Source organism: Aythya ferina (genome assembly GCF_964211825.1).
Source record: "Aythya ferina genome assembly, chromosome: Z".
Classification (NCBI taxonomy): domain Eukaryota; kingdom Metazoa; phylum Chordata; class Aves; order Anseriformes; family Anatidae; genus Aythya; species Aythya ferina.
Genome location: NC_140299.1, coordinates 16,363,637 through 16,386,142, shown reverse-complemented (window position 1 = coordinate 16,386,142; position 22,506 = coordinate 16,363,637). Strand labels below are relative to the sequence as shown.

Genomic DNA, 22,506 nt, shown 5'->3' with positions numbered 1-22,506 from the left:
TGGGTCTGGCCTTATGGCATCTCCCTGTCAATGAGTGCACAAATAAACTCCCCTTATCATGGAAATCTTCCTTTCATTACTACATCAGCTAGAGCATCTCTAGTATGTGAACTGAAAACAAAACAGAGATGCTACTACCTCAAGAGTCACAAGGGAGAGGAATGTTTTAATGAGAAAGACTGAGTGGGACTAATGTGTGCGAGTAAATGTAGTCTGCATGCTCTGATGGTTACAGTTTTCAGTTTGGTGTTTCAGAACAGGCTTTGACTGAAAGTGGCAACTGAAATTTTAATTGGCTTCAAGCTGAAGTCAAGTTGGACTGTGATAGAGAGTTGTCTGATGATGTGGTGGGTCTGGAGGTATAATGCATGCAGTGGTGAAAGTCCTTTTCCTGTGTAAGATGAATACAAAGTATGAACTCCTGTGCAACAATAATAATCTATTGCCATTTTGTATTGGCAGAGTCCCTCTAACTAAGGTCTCCTTTATACAAGAAGCACAAAGCCTTATTTTGATGATAACGGAAAAGAAAAAGCAGAGTTAATTCTAGAACTTACAACAGAAATTTTCAAAAAATAGCGAATAATACAAGTATGCCAGATTTGAAACTGGAATGACACATGCATTTTTTTTTTTTTTTCAAAAGCAATCAAAGGTTTTTGTACACAAATTTGACAATTATAAAAACCTCTGACATTTATCACATAAACCCTTATAAATCATATAAATCTCTATTGATCGTACCTTGTATCTAAATTCAATGTAAGTTTTTTAAGTGTTTTAGTCACAGTGAAAGACACAATGTTTGTATAAATCTGGTTACTTCCAGAATTGTTGTATGTTGCCCTTAAAAAAGAATTATCTTATTTTGTACAGTTTGATCCATCCATGTTGTCATGCACACATGCAGCTTTTTTCAGTTAAATACAAGCCAAAGTGTAAGTCATAATAGTCATGTGCCTCATGCTATTATTATTATTGTTGTTATTATTATTAATTATTATACTTCTATCCATTTTGAACTTGAATTTGCCTTGTGCATCAGTCTTCTTTTTAGCTTGTATGTACCTTTTGGACCTGCCTCGAATACCAGCAGTCACCCTGATGTGGTGGACTCTGTGTGTTATGGGCAGCTCATGTACATATTTCTAAAGTTTATGTTTGTTTTGATTTGATACTTGTTCTTCTTTGTCTTCACTCTACATGTTGTACCTATAACATATTTTAAGAAGCTTAGGGTAAGCACTTTGTCCCTCTCATTTGTCACATGTCTGTAATGTCTCAGTTGAAGCTAATGAGCTTTATCTTTTTGTGAGCTGTTACCTACTTAGGTTTATACAGAGCCGTAGAGTTGGGAAGTAATACGTGATTAAGACAATGTTTAGTATCATACATATATGTGATTTGTATAGTTATATTTATGTAAAATCAAATAGATAAATCATGTTGATTTATATTAAATAGATCAGTTACAAATTAGTGTCAGTTTTAAAGGATACATTATGTCACTGGTAGTTTTTCAGTAGGAAATACCTGTAGTTTCAGATTCTAAATGTTACTTATTAGTGATAAGGCTTTGTTATGATATTGACACTTTGAGTTACTTGCATATTGTTAATGGAATATTTATACATTATTGTACAAACCATTTTTTTTTTTAATCTATTTGTTTTTATGACAGAAGCACAGTTTAGCTGGGGCTGTCTTTTAAATATCATTTTCAAATGCTATCATGGCATTACATTTTTAATATTTACATTAAAGAAAAACTTCTTCCCATTAAGCTATTCCTATTACATGTATATTTGCTCTTTGTACATCACTAAACATAGATAAACATTTAGTATTGAAACAATCATTAGCAGTATATGGCGTTTGATTTACTAAATTCAAACATTTTAGCACTTTACATTTGTAAATGCCCCAAAGGATAGAATGAAAATTTTGTAGCAATAAACTAAATAATTCATTTATAATGTCAGAAAACATTACGTTCCAACAGTAAGTTGTATATTAAGCATCACAATAGGTCTCCAAGTAAAGCGCAACTCTCATCAAGGTAGGTGTTGGCAAGTAAGCGGGACCAAAAACAAGCAACAAATTATTCTCTTGGAAATACTTTGATGTAGAATATGGGCCAGATATGAATTTGATTCTTTTTCATCTTCAGTTGCTATTATTTTTAATATTGAATAATGTCTCATCATTGCCTGTCACTGATTCATTTGTTGTGAAATAGGTGACTAAAGCTAGCTACTGGCATTTGGTTTTATACCATTTATAAGCATGCATGAGTGAAAACAGATATATAGAAGTGTGTGTTGTGCCTTTGGGTTCCTGAGGGTCTTGTTTTCTAGTGTCCTTTGTGATTTTCTTCAAGAACCACAACAGAAAGCCTGCTGAATGCACCTGAGGTTGGTGCTGCAGCCACTCACATTCTGTGCCTCTAGGGGATGTGGGGAAGATTATGCTTCTATTTGTGCAAGGAAAGCAATTTGTTTTATTGATAGTTCATGCTCCTGTCTCCAGATAATGTGGAATTATAATGCATTATTTGAGCTCACATCCATGTCCAACATTTCACAATTTTTATTATGTCCATTCTAGTCCTGGAATAACAGTCCATTCATTGCATTTTCTTTCAAAATTTTAACATTACATACACAAGAGTACAAAGCAGTGTCTACAGCAGACAAAGCTCAGTAACTGTAACTTGAATAAATAACTTCTCCATTTTCTGATATACTTTTAATTTAACTAGGGTTGTTTTGAAGTTCATCATCAGTATTGCTTATGAGGAAGTAAACAAGTACAGGATACTTAGTTTTAGAACATTCAATGTCTTAATCTAAGTAAAGGTACATGTACTGACTTTGAGATATGTGTGAAACCAAAAATCAACCCAGTGGAAAACCAGCACCCCAAATCAAAGGTCAATCAAAACTACTACAAATCAAACCAATACATTACAGAATTCCCGTGATTAATCTAAAAGATGGTGTTTTGGGGGACTTCTATGCAAGTCTGTAACCTTTGACCTGGGATGCTCAACATCCTGACAGAAATGTTTTCTGATATTTTTGTTGTTTTGAATACAGGGAGAAAAAAAGTACTTACATGTAGAATTATAATCTTAATAAAAATTTGGATCTCATAAGATCAGAATCATGCTTGGGCCTGTGGGGAAAAAAGTACCTATTCTTTATTCCCATTGAGCAAGACCACAATGTTTTCAATGCCTACTGCTATTTTATTTGTTAACTCATGACAATAACCAATGCTCTAATTCTTTTACATCTTTTTGTTGTTGTTGTTTTTTATTTTTGTTTTGCTATTTTGTTTCTCGGGCTTGAGTATAAGGAGGGAACTGTGAATTGTAAAACTGTATAAAAATGTGGCATAATAAAGGTCTGGATCTAGGATTTGTTTCAGGGTTTATAATGATCACAAAGCTGAGTGAAAATGCATAATGCTTGATTGATAAGTTGCTTAGGTTTGTTTATGCTTATATAATCAAGTCAAAATTTCAGAGACATAGTTTCTGATTGTTCAGTTTGGGATAGGCTTTTTAGGGTACTCAGAAATAGGGATCTATGAGATAAGATGTCACGTAAAAAGTATGAATATCTACCTGTGCTTTGGTATCTTCCTATGAGCAGTGACATTGCAGAGTTTAATTAAACTTTGTTAGCTTTTTTTGAGCAGCTAGGTTTGAAAACAGTAGAAGGCAAAATACTACTCTTAGGGAGAAGTGAATAAGTTAGATAAATTTTTTTCATTTGGATTTAAATAAGCAATATCCATTCTCATCTGTGTACTCAACTGAATGCTTGAGAGCTTCTATGTCAACATGTGATTTTTGAGTGAAGAAACTCTTAACCTACTTTGCAATGTTTAATTTTTAACCTGACAGTACAGTTCTTATTAATTGCTTGAAAGTCCTTTAGCTGTCTATTCCCTGATTCTTTCCCAGAGGCATGATTTAATTTTAAAAGTCATAGTGTATTCAGCTCTAATTATTGGAGGACTCGTTCTAGACACGTAGTAAGGTATGTTAATGACCAAAAACTGTATCAGCTGCAATGTCAATACTACTTCAAGGACACTGTCATTTAGCTTCCATAAAATCTCTGCTAATATCTTTTAATCTGATGATAGTCAGATTCAGGCAAGCTGCATGATATTTTGAAATAATCTTACTACCTTGGTTTGCAATGCAGCTGGAACAAGTCTAGAGTAAACATGTGTTTAGAAAATGTTCATTTGATTACAAAAGAAATGCAGTCTGTAGCCATTATATATTTAAAAAACCCCACAAACAAAATAAAACCAAAAAACTGAACTCCCCCTAAAACCTGTTCTTACTTATGCCAGTGAAATCCCTACAATTTGAATTACATCATATAGTTAGGAATATAATTTGGTTCTTATTTTATTAATTTATGTGCTGTTTATGGTTGTCTTATCTAAAAAAGCATATTAATTAACAATTTGCTACATTATTGGAATTTAGTGTGTTGATGACATTAATACATTTTGTGTCTCTACAAAAATAATTTATTAAAAAATCATATAATGATATTTTGTTTTCTGCTGAAAAAAACACATGTAGCTATATGCTAATAGTTAACGCTAGTTAAACATAGAAAATGATAGTCCAGTCTGGTATTGTCAGGAGTAAGTGTCTCTATTATTTCTTTATTATTTTGAATTTATGTAATTTAAAATAGCCAATCTATGTAAAAATCATTTAGGTTGCATTTTGTTTTATTTGTTATTATTTTTTTAATCCAGTTCTTAGTCTGAAATCCACTGAAGTTTATGTTCATCTTAAACCTTCAGTATGTGAAAAGCCCCATAGAAGAATAACTTGACTTCAGTGTTCATGCATTTAGGAATCAAACCGTCCAATTATGTATGTACCATGTTCTGGTTGCTTCCAGACTTTTTTCTCCTGTCAGCAGAGGAAATACTGAAGCACTGATGTTTTCTTGTTTGGTTCTGTTGCAGCCTACAATAACTCCCCAGACCTTTGTTTCTCTATGCCATGACAGCAGTGAGAGACTGTGTTGTTCTGAAGTGACCTCAACCTTAAGCAAATCTGTAGATTGCAGTGAATTTAGGGTAATAAATAATAGGATCCTAAATAAATAATAGGATCCTAATGATAAGTGATTATTTAAGCTTGCTCCAGGTCACAACTATGGGTACTACAGAACCTTTTTAAGATACATACAGTATCTTAAAGATCTATCAAGATCTATCCAGTTCTACTGTAGAGATGGAGTACGTGTATGGATGGAAGACCAGTGTCCAGCTGGAAGACCAGCTTGCAATCAAGCTTCACATGACTGCTGAGAGGTTTTCCACCAGTCACTCTTGTGTGACTTCTGTTTATCTGTTCATGCCAGGAGAACTTCTGGTATGTGAGCGGTAGAGAAAATAATATGAAACAAGTAGTAAGCAATACTGCCCCGTAAAACCTATTACTGTTATTACCTCACAACACATACTAGCAAGCTTCTGGGTTCCCCAAATACATCCTGGGCTTGGTTCATTGGGATGGCTGTGTATGTGCTTGTTTTCATTTGATTTCTCAGTGGAGATGACACAGTCAAGTTCATCTATCAGTCTGGTTCACCTTTGCTTTAGCGCCAGAGAAGCTCAGTAGAAAAGCAGAGATTTTATTTTTTTATTTTTTGATCCAGCTAGGGATTAGTCTGTAAGACAGAAATTTGGAATAAAAACATTGGTGACAAAATAAAGCATGCATATCCTTCAATCTTCGGCTGTTAATTTGGGACCTTTCTCATTATTCACCTTACCAGAGTATTGTGAATGCCCCATCCCTGAAAGTCCAGGCTGGATGGGGCTTTGAGCAACCTGTTCTAGTGGGAGGTGTCCCTGCCTATGGTAGGGTTGGAATTAGATGACCTTTAAGGTCCCTTCAAAATCAAACCATTCTATGCTTCTATGAATATTTCAGAGATGTCTTGTTTTTTAGAGCTGTGTGTCCAGTCTTTTTGGAAACTGCTATATGGGTGACTTCCTAAATACATCCTGTGTTTTCTGTCTTTTATTTAAATAACTTATTATGGTTTATCTCTCAGGTAGTGAAATTCTGCTTATAGACCTCTCATAGTTCTCATCTGACAGTTCGTAGGAACATAGTGATCTGTCTGTGACAGAACAACTGGGTAATATTGTTTTATTTATTTATTTGTTTTTTGTTTCTGAGGACAACAACTTCATTCTGTTCCTCCCACTCCATCCCTTCTTTAAGATATAACAAATCATTTTATACAAATGGAAATGACACACCGATGGTTTTATTGACATTTTTTAGCCCTACTACATAGTTCCCATTCTTACTGAGTCTTCTAGCTAGGAAATACTGAGCTGTTGGGCTAACTTCTCCGTGGCATTTTGAACTTGTCATTCTTCACAGGGTCTTGTAAGCAAAGAACTTAAAAAAAAAAAAGAAAAAAATAATAATTGAAAGCATAGTTCCCATGATAGCTTTCTGTTGAGAATGCAACTGACACAACTGAATGTGCTTTTAACGTAGACCTAGTAAAAAGATGCATTGCCCAAATTGTCCCTTCAGCCCATCTATTGCCAGCTTGGGAATTCTAGTGTTGCATATATCTATCACATTAAAGATGTAATTATGAGAAGCACACTTCTGTAATGCAGTGGGAGTGTGGTATCAAGAGTAAGCACTGCCAGATGGCGGGTGATCTAACAGAGCATTTTAAAAGGGTCAAAATCGAAAATGTCTGAAATCCAATGGCTTATTAAGCAGTAGACGTTGTGTGTGTGGGACAAGTGAGAGATAAGTAACCTAATTTAGGTGCCCACATGATCAAAATTGACTTTTAATTGCATACATTCTGTCAGTAAATATCTGAAATGCATGTTTTTATTAACTTATGAATGTTTATTGAAATTGGAGCAGAATATTAAGTGCAATGATATACTGCTGGGTGTTAAATTCGAGTAGGGTTTTTACATGTATTTATTGAAGTTTTAGATTATTTTGATGGGTGATCTCTCTGAAACAGGTGAAAAAAAAATCTAAAAACAATTTCAAAATATTTAATATTGGAGTCCCTAATAATTTTGTTATTTCATGTGCTTTGCTAGATATGAACTAAATACAGCATAAGTGGCAGCTGAACTGAATTAAACTCTTCATTCTAGTGTGCTATTTAAGGATATAAGCTATGAGTTTTAATTTCTTTCTTCTCTTTTAAACTGAAGATGAAAACTGAAGCTGTTCTTGTTTCCTAGGCGTGCATTTTCCTGTAGTCTGCCTTTTGCCGTCTTTTGCATGCTGGCTAATTTTCGTTTGGTGAGAGGTAATTCCTGTTAAAATGGATATCTGCAAGACTCTTCAGTGCTGTACAATCTGAAGCCAGTGTCACTCAGTAATTTCCACTACCACCCCACTCATTTCTGAGGACTATATTAACATTGCTTGATGTGACCAGGGATGTTTCTGTTTCTAAATTGCAGCCAACTTTCACATTCTACACAGGATGAACTAAGTTTATTTTTTTGTGGAAGTTCAATAAGAGCTGCTGTGAACTTCCGCTCCCATGCTTGCTCCCCACAACATGACAGGTTCAGGCTTGGAAGGAGAGACAACTTTACAACCCTGAAAAGCAGGTATCAGGAGACTGCAGATAATGGTAGCAGGTGTTGCTGCTCTGGGTACTGATTATTACCTATTACCATTTTTTTTTTTTTTACCTAGTAATTCCATTAAGAGTCACTGAATTGCATCTCATCTTAGTATTGAATGTACATACTGTTTTTCACTGGCAAAATGAGTGAACAGAATATGATATTGAAATTGGTTTCATGTTTCCGGTACAAAGTTTTCCATTTCTGGAATGGCTTGAAAATGTAAATTTTACCCAGGGCTCTGAACAGTGTGTGCAAATCTACAGTATGTTAGATGAAGATCTGTGATGGAGGTTAGGAGCCTATCCATCTTTGGATGTCAAAAGAAGCTGGGGACCCAAATACTTTAAGCATCTGGACTCCACAGCTGAATACCTTTCACAATTCTAGTCATAAGGAGCTGTAAACGGCAAAATTGATTTTTAAACATTGCCTACCATGGGTTCAATGCATTCTATGAATTCAGAATAACTTGAATATGCTTCCTGTTTCATTCCATTCAGATTATATATTTTAATTGTGCTGTTTACATATCAGTATTTTTTCTGAGGTATTTTTCCATCAGTATTTTTATTCTGATGAGAAGTTCTACCAATAAATTTTCACCCTAAATTTCTTTGTTCTCTGCCAATGAATTATTAACATCTCTTTGTCTTTTCTAATTATTGCCCTTCTTTATCTTAAACTTCTTTGAATAGTTCATCACTCACTGTGCTCCAAAAAGTAAGCACAAATATTTGACTAAATTAAATTTTGTCTTTCTGAGGGAATATTGGATTGTAGCTCAAACATATTCTGAGATCTTCAAAGTAAAAGGTTTTAATTTGCAGAAAGCCAGAAACCTATTTATTGTACATAGACAACTTCATTTTGCTTGAACATGGATGAAAGATAAAGATGGGCATCTGGCATTTTATTCACCATGGTAAAGGGAAGCTCTTTTTTTTTTCAGTGTCTCAAAGGAATGATCATCTATCTGCAAGGTAGTAAATAGTTGCCTCGCTACTTTTGCTGTTGGTTATCCTTCAGGTCACAGGTCCCTGACCAAAGTTTCTTATTTAGAGCAGCTTATCAGTGGCTACTATTACAGGCAGCTTTGCTTGTAGGCACACACTTTCCCTTGTCACCTCTAACCTGCGTGGCATGCCTGATCTCCAGAACTAGCCTGGGGGCTGTGCAATCCCAGAGGGGTATGGTGGAGTGCTTTGTTTGGACTCCTGAATGCTGAAGATGGAGAACTTCTGCACCAAGAGGCTTCAAAGTCAACTGTGAAAAAAAAGCACCCTACCAAATATGAATCTTGCTGGTGGAGAAGTAGATTATTAAATAATTTATCTTTTATATTTTTTTTTCTGATAAATATTTATAAGTGAAGGTTATAACAAAGGCTATGGTAAAGTTTGAATAATTTTTCAGATCTTAATATTTCTATCAATCTTTTATTTTTTTCAGGCTGAAAATGACATGTTACTCTGCAGCTGAAAGTGATTGCCATATTTTAATAAAAACTAAGGGCAACTGCAGAGAAAAAAAACTTTATCCAATAAGCATATTTTGTATAACAACTTTACTTCCGATGGTTCTGTCTCAATCTAGATAGAATAGAAACTTTTACTAATCTAGGTAGTGTTAACAAATGTCTTCCAGTGGTTGAATAACAATTTCATATGACTGAATGAAAATAATTAGCAGACATACTTCAACACAAAAATTTAGTAAAGGTTAAGTTTTTAGAAATGGATCTTGAACATCCACTGCAGTGCTGTGTATACCTGTGAAAAACTCCATTTGTTAATTACAGCTGTGGGAACAATATGCCTAGCAGAACTGCTGCTGGCAAAGGTGTATCAGAAGAAGAAAAGCTCTCATTGCATTTCATGTTGAGGCAATTTTTATGAAGTGCCTGATGTTGCAGGTTATCTCTTGTTTTGCAGATTGAAAAATACCTAATAAATGTGTACACAGGGAGAATGTTGGTCTTTAAGGGGATGGCTTTTTAATATTAATTTTTTTTTTTTAGAATAACCAAAGAAATCTTATTGAAAAAGAGCCTTCTTTGTTTCCTTACATTGAATTAAATGGCAAAAAAGCTGTTCAGCAATAATATTTGGTTGCACTGTTCATAAATCTCAGATACGGATTTTGCATACCTGGAAACTTGCTTTGTATTCCAAACCTCTACCCTTGGCTGAGTTTCTTGCAACTACATTACAAGAGGTTTTCCTTAGGCCTGGCTGTATGGAGCTTGCTGGAGCATTAGAGAGTGAAATAGCATGAAAAGGAAACAAGAGGAGCAGAGGTAAAACTGTAATATCATGGTTACTTAGGCCAGTAACTAGAACATATTTGAACATCCTATATTCTCTTCCTTGTTTGCTTTTCTGTTCTGGATTTTCCTTTTTGTTTTAAACAAGTGAATAGCAGGTCTATCTGATTGATGCTGGTGCTGTCTAGCAGCATAATGAGCTGGCTTGTTTTGGTGATACACGCAGAGAGCTGTGCTGTCAAAAGGATGATAGGATTGGAGCATTCAGTATGTAAATTGGGAAATCTTAAAGAAATGTTAGCATTGTGTTGCATCCATTTAAATATTATGGAAGGCAAATGGCTAACAGAGGGATCTGGATGCCAGCTGAATAATGAAACAAATGGGGGATTCTGAATATGGTTGGTGTGAGGAGTAGAAGCCTGTGCAAGCTGCTTTTCATGGTAGGGACAGGTGCTTCAGTGTATGAAGTGTGAAATTTTGTTTTGAGAGAAAATGGTGAAACTTGATATTGAACTTCCTAGCTGAGCATTTACTTTCCTACCCATGTAGTAGCACAGAACTTGCAAGGTGTGTTTCCCTGCAAACAGGGTATTGTAATGTGGAGGCATGGGGAAAGGCTTAAGCTGGCTTCTGTCATTTCTTAAAGTGAAGTGAGGTATGAACTTTATTTTCAGTAAATTGTTTTTTAGTGATATAAGAAAATTGATACAATGAATTCACTTTACAAAATACCAACTGAGACTAATACCATTTTCAGCTTGTTTATGAGAGCATGTATTTGAATGCTTCTGTTCACTGGTCAGTTCAGGAATGAAAACCATCAGCCCAGATGTTGAAAGTACAGACTAGTTTCCATCATTTGGAGGAGAGGATTTGAACCTTAACATTTACTTGGCATTGCACTTCTGACATGGATATTTTCAACATCATTATCACCTCTCATAGTTGTTATGCTTTGACAGAGGAAAAAAGTGGGAAGGACTCTCTAATCTAGTGGCTACCATACCTGGGGAGAAGTTATTGGTTTCTGCTGTAGTTTGTATCTGCTAAGTCAAAGGAGAAGATATCAACAGCATACCTCACTTAAGGAGATACAGTGCCTTTTGAAGCCAATGATTTACTGCAGGGTGATATTCATTTCACAAGAAAACAACCTACTGATCTTTAGAACCATACTTCCACTTATTTTGAAGGAAAGGTTGAAAATACTGTTTCATTGTCAATACTTGCTTTTGTATTTGAGGAAGATCAGTCATAAATAGCTGTAAAAGTGAATAATAATTTAACTTGATTTATTTCTTCTAATTTGATTACTCACTTTTGTATTAAAATCTAATACATTAGCGTAGATACGTAAGAGGCATATAAGGTATATTTGTTTTTACCTATGATGTAAGAATAAGAAGTCAGAATAGGTAATCCATTTGCTCGTTTCACACCTTTCTGTAGTTCTTCTAAATGCATCTATTTTTTTTTTTCTTGGAATTTGAAGACCACCTAATTTTTTTGTTAACATAGTGTCCAGTCTCTTCTTCAATTAACTTTTCCAAGAATGATACACCATGTTCAGCTATTTGAAGTTGATTGTCAGTTTGTACTGTATCTTTGTACAATGATATGCACAAAGATTTTTTCTTTTTTCACCTGAAAATCAGAACTGAACTGTTAGTATATTTGTCAAATACCAGAAATCTTGGTGTCTGTTCACTATGTTGATACTCATGTCTTATTTTTGTTTTCAGAGGTATTCACCTCTAAAAAGCTAATGGTCACAACTCACTTGGTGGTTGGTCACAAGCCGCAAACCAATAGTCATGACTGGGATGTGTCAATAACTACTAAGGAATATTTTCCCTGTCATCTTTTCTCCTACTCCTTCTTTGAAGATAGAAATGAACTTTTCTTCATCAGCAGAAGCTTTAAACATTTAAATATTAGACAGATAGCTGAGAGATTTAATTCGTTAAAAATATATTAAAGAGCAATATTAATTCTTATTATTCTGACATAAATCAGTAGTTAGCATATTAATTGGCATGTTAGCCATAAGGCATTTGCTGTTTTCTGTACTTTTTTCAAGAATTTTTAAGGCATAAAAAAAAAAAAAAAGAAGAAGATGCTTTGACAAGAATTACAGAAGGCTTCTCCCAATTTAAGCCTCTCAACTTTTACTTCATATAGAGGCATCCTAAATGTCATGTTTTTAAATGGCACTCTTAAAATTTCTGTCACTACAAAATTCTTAATTAGTGCAAGTCCTCCAACATAAGATACAAGATTATTTTGCAGCTGAAATATTCTTGGATCTCCATCTTTTTCAGAATTTTTCTCATGCCTGTGAAGTGGTCCTTTCTAATTTGAGAACACTTTTTTTTTTTTTCCCTTCTCCCCCAGTGATCTGCTACAGAAATTTGCTGACACTTAAAGAATCAGAGTCTGGCAATTAGTGATTGATTTATCAATGGCAATATTAATTCAAAACGTATCAGTTGGAGTGCCTACACAAAATGTTGCTTGATACTGAGAGGCTATGGTTAAACATTATGAACAGAAAGGGTCTGGGGAAGATGTATTACTTGTGAGGCATGTTGGAAGCATTGAATAGATGCAGTTTTGATGATCTGAAATATTTTTGGATTGGTCTGGCATACAGGTCAGCACAGATAGGTTCAACCTTTTCCAGCAGCAGACTCAGTTGTTTGTCCTGACTCTTCCCCATCACTTTTTCCTAGGTGGTAGATGTATGGACAGGACTAGCCTGTTTTTTTCCCCAAAGGGTGAGCCTTAAGGAAGGAGGAGCTGTGCAAAGGTGAGGGCATTCCAGCACATTGACAGAACTCCTCTGGGAGCAGTGCACTTCTCTTGCTCAAGGTTAGATGGAAGTCAGGCTTTAATTCTTTCTACTGTAATTTAATAAGTTTCTCTCGGGGAAAACGAACTGCAAACAGCAGATGTATTCAAGCACTTATGGTAGGGGATTATTGGCTAAAACCAAAGAGACTCATTATTAAATAATATTGCCATGTTACATAAATTTCTCTTTGTCCTCTCCATCCTCCTCTCCCATATGCAGTGAGGGTAAAGCTACTCTTCTGCCTTTGTTTTTCCATCTCAGAACATGAGACTTAATCTGTTAATGCCTGCAAAATGCTATGAAAACTTTGGACCAAAGCTATTGCATCAGTACTAATAAGTACAATTCTTTTGATGAAATGTCCCATCCGCTACCTGAATTTACTAAAAAACCCCTTATATAATAGTTGAATAGAAATCAGTCAAATTTACAACCACTGTCTGTGGACAGTACTGCAACTATTCTTTTCTAGTAATCAAGGTTGTGATGCACTCAAGCTTTAAACTGAACAAAATGCCATAAGCAAGGCCTTTCAAAAGTAGCAAATTGCTGTTCATTGGCTTCATTGGGCTCTGATCGGCTTCCCCAAGAGCTACATTCACCCAGTCATCTGCCTTATGCATATAATTGCAACTGAGCTAGAAACTGCAAATCTTCAATGCTAATTGTGTATTCTTATCTGGTAAAACTATCCGGTAAAACTCATGAAAAAAAAAAGTTGTATGAAACTGTACAATTTGCTAATTTTTAGGTACGGTGTATAGCTGCATAAAAAAAAAAAAAAAAAAAAAGAGGATTCAGCATTTCTGAATTTTATTAATATTTCTATATTTCTTTGAATTCATTTTCTTATACCATGCAGAGAATTGTATCAATATTTAAAAAAATAACAGTAGAGCACAAAGATTGGATCTCCAAGCATATATGGCTAGTCTTGAAGCAAAGGACTTTGGTATTGATAGAAGGCATAGATAACATCAAATGAAGTTTTCAGACCATCCAAAGTCTTCATTATTATGATTGTAATTAATTTTATTTTAACTGATTTTAGTCTGAAAGAGAATAAAGCCCTTGGGCTGGGAGATTGCCAGGTCCAACACTGCTTGTAATTTGTGTTGTGAAACTGAGTTTTCAGAACTTCAGCCTCATCCTAGATTCACCCTTCTCAGGCAGGTAGAGAAGCCTTTCTGGAGCTTTCCTTAAGTCAGTGAAAGTTCATTAAGCTTGATATGTTTTAAATGAAAAAAGAATAGCAAATTTGGATGATATTTTCAAATGAGACTATCACAAGCTCCTACTTAGTAATAATATTACTACTTAACAATATTTCTGCAGTTCAAGATCAGCACTTGAAGTTCAGAAGATGCTCAGTACTCTATTCTACTGCTTTAAAATAGGTAGGAGTAAGGCATGAAAGGGACTGTTTCAACCTTGCAAGATTCCTCATTTGCATTTATCAACAAGGTGAAAGCAGTTAGAGAAGAAACAGAGGGGAATAAGAAATACAAATAATTTTTTTTCAGGAGAATATTTTCTCTTAAAAAACAAACAAACAAACAAACAAACAAAAAACAAACAACACAAACCCAACCTTTTGCCTTCCCAAAGCTTGAAGTATGAAGCATAGTCCCAAAGCTGGGAAAAAATGAGAAAACCGTGAAGAATGAGTACCTTCAGATGAGAAAAAATTTTATCCACAGAGAAGAACACAACTGCAGAACTAACCTGTTTGCCGGCAAAAAACTGTCAAATCTGAAGAGCAGTGAAACTTCACTAGTTATTTTAACATATTTGTATTAATGTGATCACAGAGCTAGGCTTTGAAATTATATATTTGGAGAAATAAAGACATTGCTTCATTTTATATCATCTTTCATGTGATACATCCAGAGGTCAGAACTTGTAAGTCACAGAAGCACTTCACAATATGTTTACAATATTTAAACATTTAATCCTCCTCCTGTGGGGGATATTCCTGTTAAAAAAAAAAAAAAAAAAAAAAAAGTAAGGAATTTTATTTACATGCCTTTTTTTTCCCAGAAGCAACATGGGTGGGTGGACACCTCTATCATAATGAAAAAGAACTGATGAACTCCCTTCTTCCTCCTTTTGTCTTCTCCAACACATTCCATTTATTTTCTGAAAGTTGCAGATGACTTCAGGTGTGTTTAGCTTTGCTCTCTGTTACTAAAAGAATGAAATTAATAGAGCTGCAAAGCAAGGGAAAGATGACGTCCTGTGAGAATCAAATTCTGATATGCCTAATCCTAAAGTGTAGTACTTGTTACACTATACTGTAATAAAGTTTTAAATTACCATTGTTTCTACTCAGATTTGTCCCATACAAGATATTGATTTCTCTGTAAGGTGAATTGGTGATCCATGAAGTAAGAGTAATAAAGCTATGTTTGAAGGTGAGAGGAAGATGTCAAGTACTCATTTCATTGAGCATCTGCTAGCTGCTCAAAATATTTAACTAAAGAGGAGATGAGTTTTCCATGGAAAGCTTGTGAAAATTTTCTGCAGTTCCTGATTCCCTGACTGAGTAGAGTGAAATTGTGTCTGGATAACATCTGGATTGAAAGATTTTTTTATAAGTAATTTGAATATCTTTTTCATTTCTTCTAACATTTCAGCCTTCTAACATGGCTGATGAGTATTTGTAACTGAATTTCATGAATTTTTTCACAGAATCACAGAATCACAGAATTTTCTAGGTTGGAAGAGACCTCAAGGTCATCGAGTCCAACCTCCAACCTAACGCTAACAGCCCTCCACTAAACCATATCCCTAAGCTCTACATGTTTTGTTTTGTTTTAATACTCAAGTTTTCATGATCTTTCTGGAAACTAGAAAGCTGTCATATTAAGCAAAGCCTTGACTCCTCTGTAGCCTCAAGTCAGAACACCCCATACTTTAGAAATGCAGTAAGCTCTGCTGCTTGATTTGTGAACCTGCCGACAACTTCTGCCAGGTCAATGCAGGTGTACCATAAGGATAATCATTTATCAATATGCACAGATTCAAGGACAATGAGACTGTGTCAATGGGCAGCATCCAGAAAATAAAAGGAAATGCAAATCTCAATGACTTCTGACACTGTTGTATATACAACAAGTTCTACAGCAAATTACCTAGTTTAGAGCTGAATTTTTGTTCTTTAAAACACAACTTTCTCTGGGTTGGATATATAAAGCAGAAAATAAAATTCCTGCTAGATTACATTATTAAGCTTGATGAAAACATTGATTAATTAATGCTAAGGTTTTTTATCACTTTTTTGTAGGCACTAATTTTAAACAGACTGTTTGTCCTGTTCTGCAGAGCTAGCGGCAATAAATAAACCACCAAAGTTTCATCATGTTCTGGAGATGTAAAAAGCACCTTGTTGTTAGTGTGTTTGGAAAGTAGAGAAGATAAATTATGAGTGAAAAGATCAGGGAAAAAGTACTGGATTCAAATAGTTATGTTTGACAATATCAAAGTAATTGTGTGATGTTTTCCTGTATAAAATGGCTCCTTAAAATATAGAAAACTATTCTTAAAACTGTGCTTTTGTACTGTTTCTGAATTTAGACTTTTTTTACCTAGAGATATAAAAACTCTGAGAACCATTTCAAATGTTTCAGTAATAACTGAGTGCAGATTTCAGTGCTGATAACTGTGTTTTTGGTTAATGGCAACTAGCAGTAGCTGTACTGAGTACAGTACCTGTACTGAGCTAGCTTTGGAAGATCAGTAAGCTCTATAGCCATTTGCTGTGGGTAGTCTGTGCATGTCATTATAAGCTTTAAAAGTTCTTGTTATGCCAGGTTCTTCTTTTTTGCCTCATTCTCAACAAGTTTGTGTCATAGGTTTATCACTTCCTTGCTTTTTGTCAACATGCTTAGTACCTTATATAAATCTGCAACTTTGAGGCTGTAAGCTTTAAAGATTTATAACCATCCTCGTGGGGGTGGAGGGAAGCAGCTAAACCAAATAAATAGTTCTAAAAATAGCTTGAAACAAAGGGTTACTGTGTGTCTCAATAGCAGCTCCTTGCATGGCCTTCTGAAGCTATTCAGTTGGCTCTCAAATAGGTGAATAGTAGGATGTCCTGAATTGCTGGGCTAGGAACGCATTGTATTACTTTCTCTGCACAGGTTACAGAGAGCAATAAAGGGAATTGCATCTATTTTTTTCTCACCTGAAAGAAAAATATCATATAATGTGGCCAAGAAAATGGCATTAGGAAACATTTTCCTAAAGGAAAACATATGATTCATTTCTAAATGAAAAATGAATCATACTCTAATAAGACTTTTTCTAGCTACATAATCAGATTATACTGCATTGTGCACTAAAATCAAAATAAAAAACTGATGCAATTTCGTAGACCTTGGCATTAGGTTTTATTTTATTACTGAAGCCCTGACTTAACACAACTTTTGCTGACATACAGCATCAGGGATGCCAGAGTGTTTTGTATAACCACAGTGCATAATGATCCTTTAAACTGGATTATTGTAGGATAAAATCAGCTGGTTTGGTATTAGATTATTATTATTATTATTATTATTATTTTTGGTGGATGTTTTTTGTGTGGCTTTGGTTAGCCTCAGTTACATAACTACTCTTATGGTTAGGCACTTATGATCTGAAATCAGGGAATACTTTGTTTAGGAGAGAGGTACAGATACATGTATATCTCTTGTGATTATTTTCTTGTTATTTCCCATTCATTTTCAGGATTCTGTGGAGAAGTATGTTCCTTAAAACAGCTTTTAGAAAAATTTTGGTTGATAGTTTTGTAAAAGCGCTTGTGGTAATTTTACCTATGGGTCACAGCAGCAATGATATATAAATTTAGTGTCTCCTGTAATTCTGGTAATTCTAGATTATTGAAGAGGTATCTAGTACAGAAATAAGCCTATTAGTTGAACAAATTAGGAGATAAATATGAAAGTTTTTGCTAATGTGCAGGTATGGTGGGTACCATCAAATTTTGAGCTCAAATACATTTATAGCACTTAGTCTTCACATTTGTTGCAAAATTGAAAATGTGTTGACAGAAATCACATTGTTGTACATGAGGAATAACTTGTAAAGTTTATTTTATGCAATTTCTGAGTGTCAGTTAAGGTACTTTGCTATCTACTCTATCAAATGTAAGTCAAGCTTGATCTCTTTAGCCTTACCTTGGAGTAAAGGATTTTAAAACAGGGAATTCTCATGCCACCCTCAATCGTATGTCACTCTTCTTTTAGTGTGTTCAGTTACAGTTGTTTATTCTGTATTCTTAGGTTAGCAATTTGTGAACTGAGAAATATCTTCAGGATTAAGCTTGAAATACAGGGAATTTGTAAACCCCGATCATTTGGAGAACACAACAATCCATCTCTAGAATCTAATATAACCTGTATACTGTGTGCAAGTTTTGCAAAAACTAAATGTGGTTCTGAAACATTCTGTGGCCAATTAAACTTTTATAATTATCATTGATTGCCATGAACATTTACCATGTTGGCAACCAGGCAGGCAGTGCTGGATGCTGTGCTGGTGACATGTCTGCCACCAAAAAACTCACTGCAACCGATGGCCACAGCAGTCAGGTCCTTGTGAAGCCATTGCTGCCTCTAGTCTTCTATAAAGGCCACTGAGTCCAGGGGGAACAGTTGTTGACTGGTTTATGTGCCTTTCCAGACTGTTAAACTGAACAGATCATGCTGCCTCGCTTACTTCAGATGGTGAGCGTGTATAGTTTGTGCTATCTCTCTGTTAGTGAATAAGGTATCATTGATTTTTATGGGGTTGATCTGGAAATGTAGGGATGCCTTGCATGGGAACGTATGAAAGTCATAGGATCACAGAATAGTTTAGGTCAGGAGGAACTTGTGGGAGGTCATCTAGTCACCACCTGCTCAGTGTAGCTAGATCAAAGCTAGATCTGTTCTCAAACAGAACAAGAGGTCATACTTGGGTTTCATGCTTTCCTATGGTCAGTTTTAGTTCTTTTACTGATCAAGATTAAATTTCTTTGACAATCTAACATTCAGGAGCTAGCATAAGGTTCTTAGAATCTGTTGGGTATATATTGCCATCCCCTGAAAATCTTCCATCAGGATGGATGTGTGTTCTACGTAATAGGCAGTTTTACTCGCTGTTATTAGAGTAGATGCTAAAGATATGAGCCTGTCTTTTTACCATTCTGTATAAAGCATTGTCAATATTTCTGAATATTGTCAATATTCAGAGAGGTGATACTGGAGTAAAATAGTGAAATGCAATATCCATTTTATACCATGGAAGCTGCAACTTGTTATTTCAGAGGTAACTTTTTAGCTCTTTCTGAAAGACAATAGTCTGTCATGTTGTAAAAATGCATGGAAGTTCAATTCAGATTTAAAAAGAGGATGAAAGTTTTGTTGTTAAGCAATTTTTATTTTTATTATTATTATTATTTGCTTCAGTGCTTTTTTTTTTTTTTTTTTCTCTGATTTTATTCTAGCACTGTAATGGCATGAATACCATTATTCGTAGAAGCACTTACATTTAATATGTTATCCGTTAGACATTAAGGTTTCGTTTTTGAAAGAAGCCATAAATAAACAAATAAATAAAAATACTGCATTGCTTGTGATTGGCAAGAGACATCAATTTTACTTATATAAACACACTACTAATAGGTTTTGGCAGGGGTCTGGAAAATTCTACTGAGTGCCACACACATACCTTTCAGATGGAGTGATAAGCATGGTACTGTCTTTATCCTAGATACATATTCTTGAGAAGGAAGGCACGCAATGAAGAATATTAATTACTTTGTCTTTAGTGACTGTGAATATATTAAACGAGTTAAGACAAAGTTGTGTCAGAAACAAAAGTTGTCCTAGCATTAACAAGATCAAGCGTCTGCCTATATGTAGTATCTCTATACAAAAGCATAGTGTAATTGCAAACCCAAAGTAAATACACACCTAAAATGTTAACGCATTTGGGCAAAACTGACATTGAGTCAGTAATTAATTGTAATTAATTTGCACAGAACCAAAAATATGCTTGACGTGAAGTTGGTGGTGTGATAGGAACCATTTTTCTAAGCAATTTATGCCTCATTGCATCAACCATTCTGTTTCTTCCATTTTTCAGGTTTTACTGGGACTTAATTATGCTCATTATGATGGTTGGAAACCTTGTCATTATACCAGTTGGAATCACATTCTTCACAGAACAAACAACAACACCATGGATTATTTTCAATGTGGCATCAGACACTGTTTTTCTATTGGACTTGATCATGAATTTCAGAACTGGGACTGTTAATGAAGACAGCTCTGAAATAATACTGGACCCTAAAGTCATTAAGATGAATTACTTAAAAAGCTGGTTTGTGGTTGACTTCATCTCATCAATACCAGTGGATTATATCTTTCTCATTGTAGAAAAAGGAATGGATTCAGAGGTTTACAAGACAGCAAGAGCACTTCGTATCGTGAGATTTACAAAAATCCTCAGCCTGTTACGTTTACTACGCCTTTCAAGACTGATTAGATACATACACCAGTGGGAAGAGGTAAGAGATACAAATACATATCATTCACTTCTGTTCATATAAAAACAAGGTCACTCTGAAAAGCTGTGGAGGAACCAGAATGGGAATAAAAGCTTTTTACCCACCAGTTAGCATAATTATGTAGACATGCTAGTAGAAAAGCCTTTTTGGTAGAAAGCACAGAGGAGTAACCATCTTCTGTCTGCTAACCACAGAAACAAAAATCATGTGCCATCAGCACAATGAACTTGGATGGTCCCTCACTGAGAACATCAGAAATTTTAGCAGCAACCTAACGCTGCCTTTGAGTTTCGTAACTAGCATTTAGCCTGAAATAAACACTCTTGTAATCACAGAACTTAAAATACACATTTATATTTTTGTTTGATACGAAAAATTGAAACCACTTATAATTGAGTACATTTCCTAGAACGCTTATTGTTTGGAGGCTGCATATATTGAATATTGACCTTCTTTATAAAAATGGGTATTTCAAATTCGGAATCATTTCCTTCTAAACTGTCAACTTCACTATTTCTAGATGTGACCTTATGCTGCCTGCCAATTTGGCAGGGTGACATTTCCAGGAAATTATGGCATTCCCTAATTTGGCATGCCCATCTCTAGGAAGCATTTAGAGCTTTGGCACATACCATCATGATTCAAGCATTTCATTTCTTGCCTGTCCAGACTTCTGCAGTTTTAAATATCATAATATATTTTAAAAGGAAGAGCTAAAAATGTAGGAAAAATAACTGCTGTTTTCTAAATAATTTTTTTTTGCAGCAAGTGTGATGAGAATTATTATGTAAAGTGTTTTCACTGAAACACTATGAAGATAGATTTATGTAAATTTATTTACTTATTTTAATAAACATTTAGTTAATTAAATGAATATTGGGGGATTATTTGCTACCATTTCTAGTGCTTTTTCTGCTATATACTCCCTTTTAAAGTAATACGTTCACTTTGCAGTTTGGCATAGACCTCAGTGCTACACCATCTCACAAAGTCAGATTATATTAAAAACAGCATGAAGCTGAATGATATAAAGTATCAAATGTGTAATAAATTTGTAGGTGTTTCTCAAAAAAATCCTGATATAGTTCATTATTTTTATTAGTATATTTTCTAAATTCTACTTTGCCTCCCTGTAATGCAGTGTAACCATATTTTTGACACAGAAATGGAGCACTGCTGTTTTGTATTCGATTTAACTAAGGCAAATGATTAACCATATCTTGCACTTCTACTGTAAAGCTATGCTTTTTTCTCCTCTGTGCATTACAGAGAGACAACCTTCTGAAATGCATTCAATGACATTATTTCCTGGCAGCTTAAGTTAATAGCTATAAAGACCTACTAAGCAGATAAATTAGTACTTTTCCCCTTTCTCCTCTATTGCCAATGATAATCAGGTATTCTAAATCAGAAATAGTTGAACTGAGTGGGAATAGAAGTCACCAGAGGGTCTGGGCCTACCAGCAATAACTGTTTTTTGGCCCTTGCAACCCTTGCAGCCTGTGGCTGCTGATTTCTCCTGGCTGCTTGATTGTAACTTCACCTTTTGCTATCCTGGTGAAACTTAAGAAATATTTGTGTATGATATTTTATCTGCAAAGTATTAAAACATGAGTAGAGTCTATCTTTTCATGTTTTATAGCACATTATAATACTCTCTGGCTGTTCTCAGGAAGCTGGAAGGGGATCTGGAGTATTTTTGTTCCTGGTTTTAAACCTTCAGTGAAGCAGCAATGGGCTTCTTGGCTGCTTTGAGCAAGACTTCTGCTAGCTGGGAGGGCATGCGGTTATGGTGAGATGTTTGTGGAATGAATTAGATTCTGATAAATCTCAAAATGGCATGTGTACAAAAAAATATTAAAAAGTCTGCTTTTCTCTAGCATTTTATGGATATCAGAAATGAAAGCAGTCATATGGATTTTCGTATTTGGCTTCTGTTACCACAGTAGTTGATTATTACTTTGAATGCAGTGTGTGAAACTGTTATGTGCAGTGATCCATTGCCACTTTGAAGAAATTATATGTTACAGCACTGTAATGTTTTAAAACAGCAAACTGTTTGGACGAACTGGATGAACTTTGCTGAATTAGGAAACAATAGATGGATGATTCTTAAATATGAATTCAACAGTTTTTTTCTGC

The 22,506-nt window shown here is 34.9% G+C and overlaps 1 protein-coding gene across 1 annotated transcript in view; it reads left to right on the top strand.

Annotated features, from left to right (window-relative positions):
- Nucleotides 1-22,506, top strand: part of HCN1 (hyperpolarization activated cyclic nucleotide gated potassium channel 1) — a 207,939-nt gene that overhangs the window by 4,232 nt on the left and 181,201 nt on the right. The window contains exon 2 of the mRNA XM_084505239.1: nt 19,941-20,364. Coding sequence (XP_084361365.1) covers nt 19,941-20,364 — 424 coding nt within the window. The remainder of the gene's footprint in view (nt 1-19,940; nt 20,365-22,506) is intronic.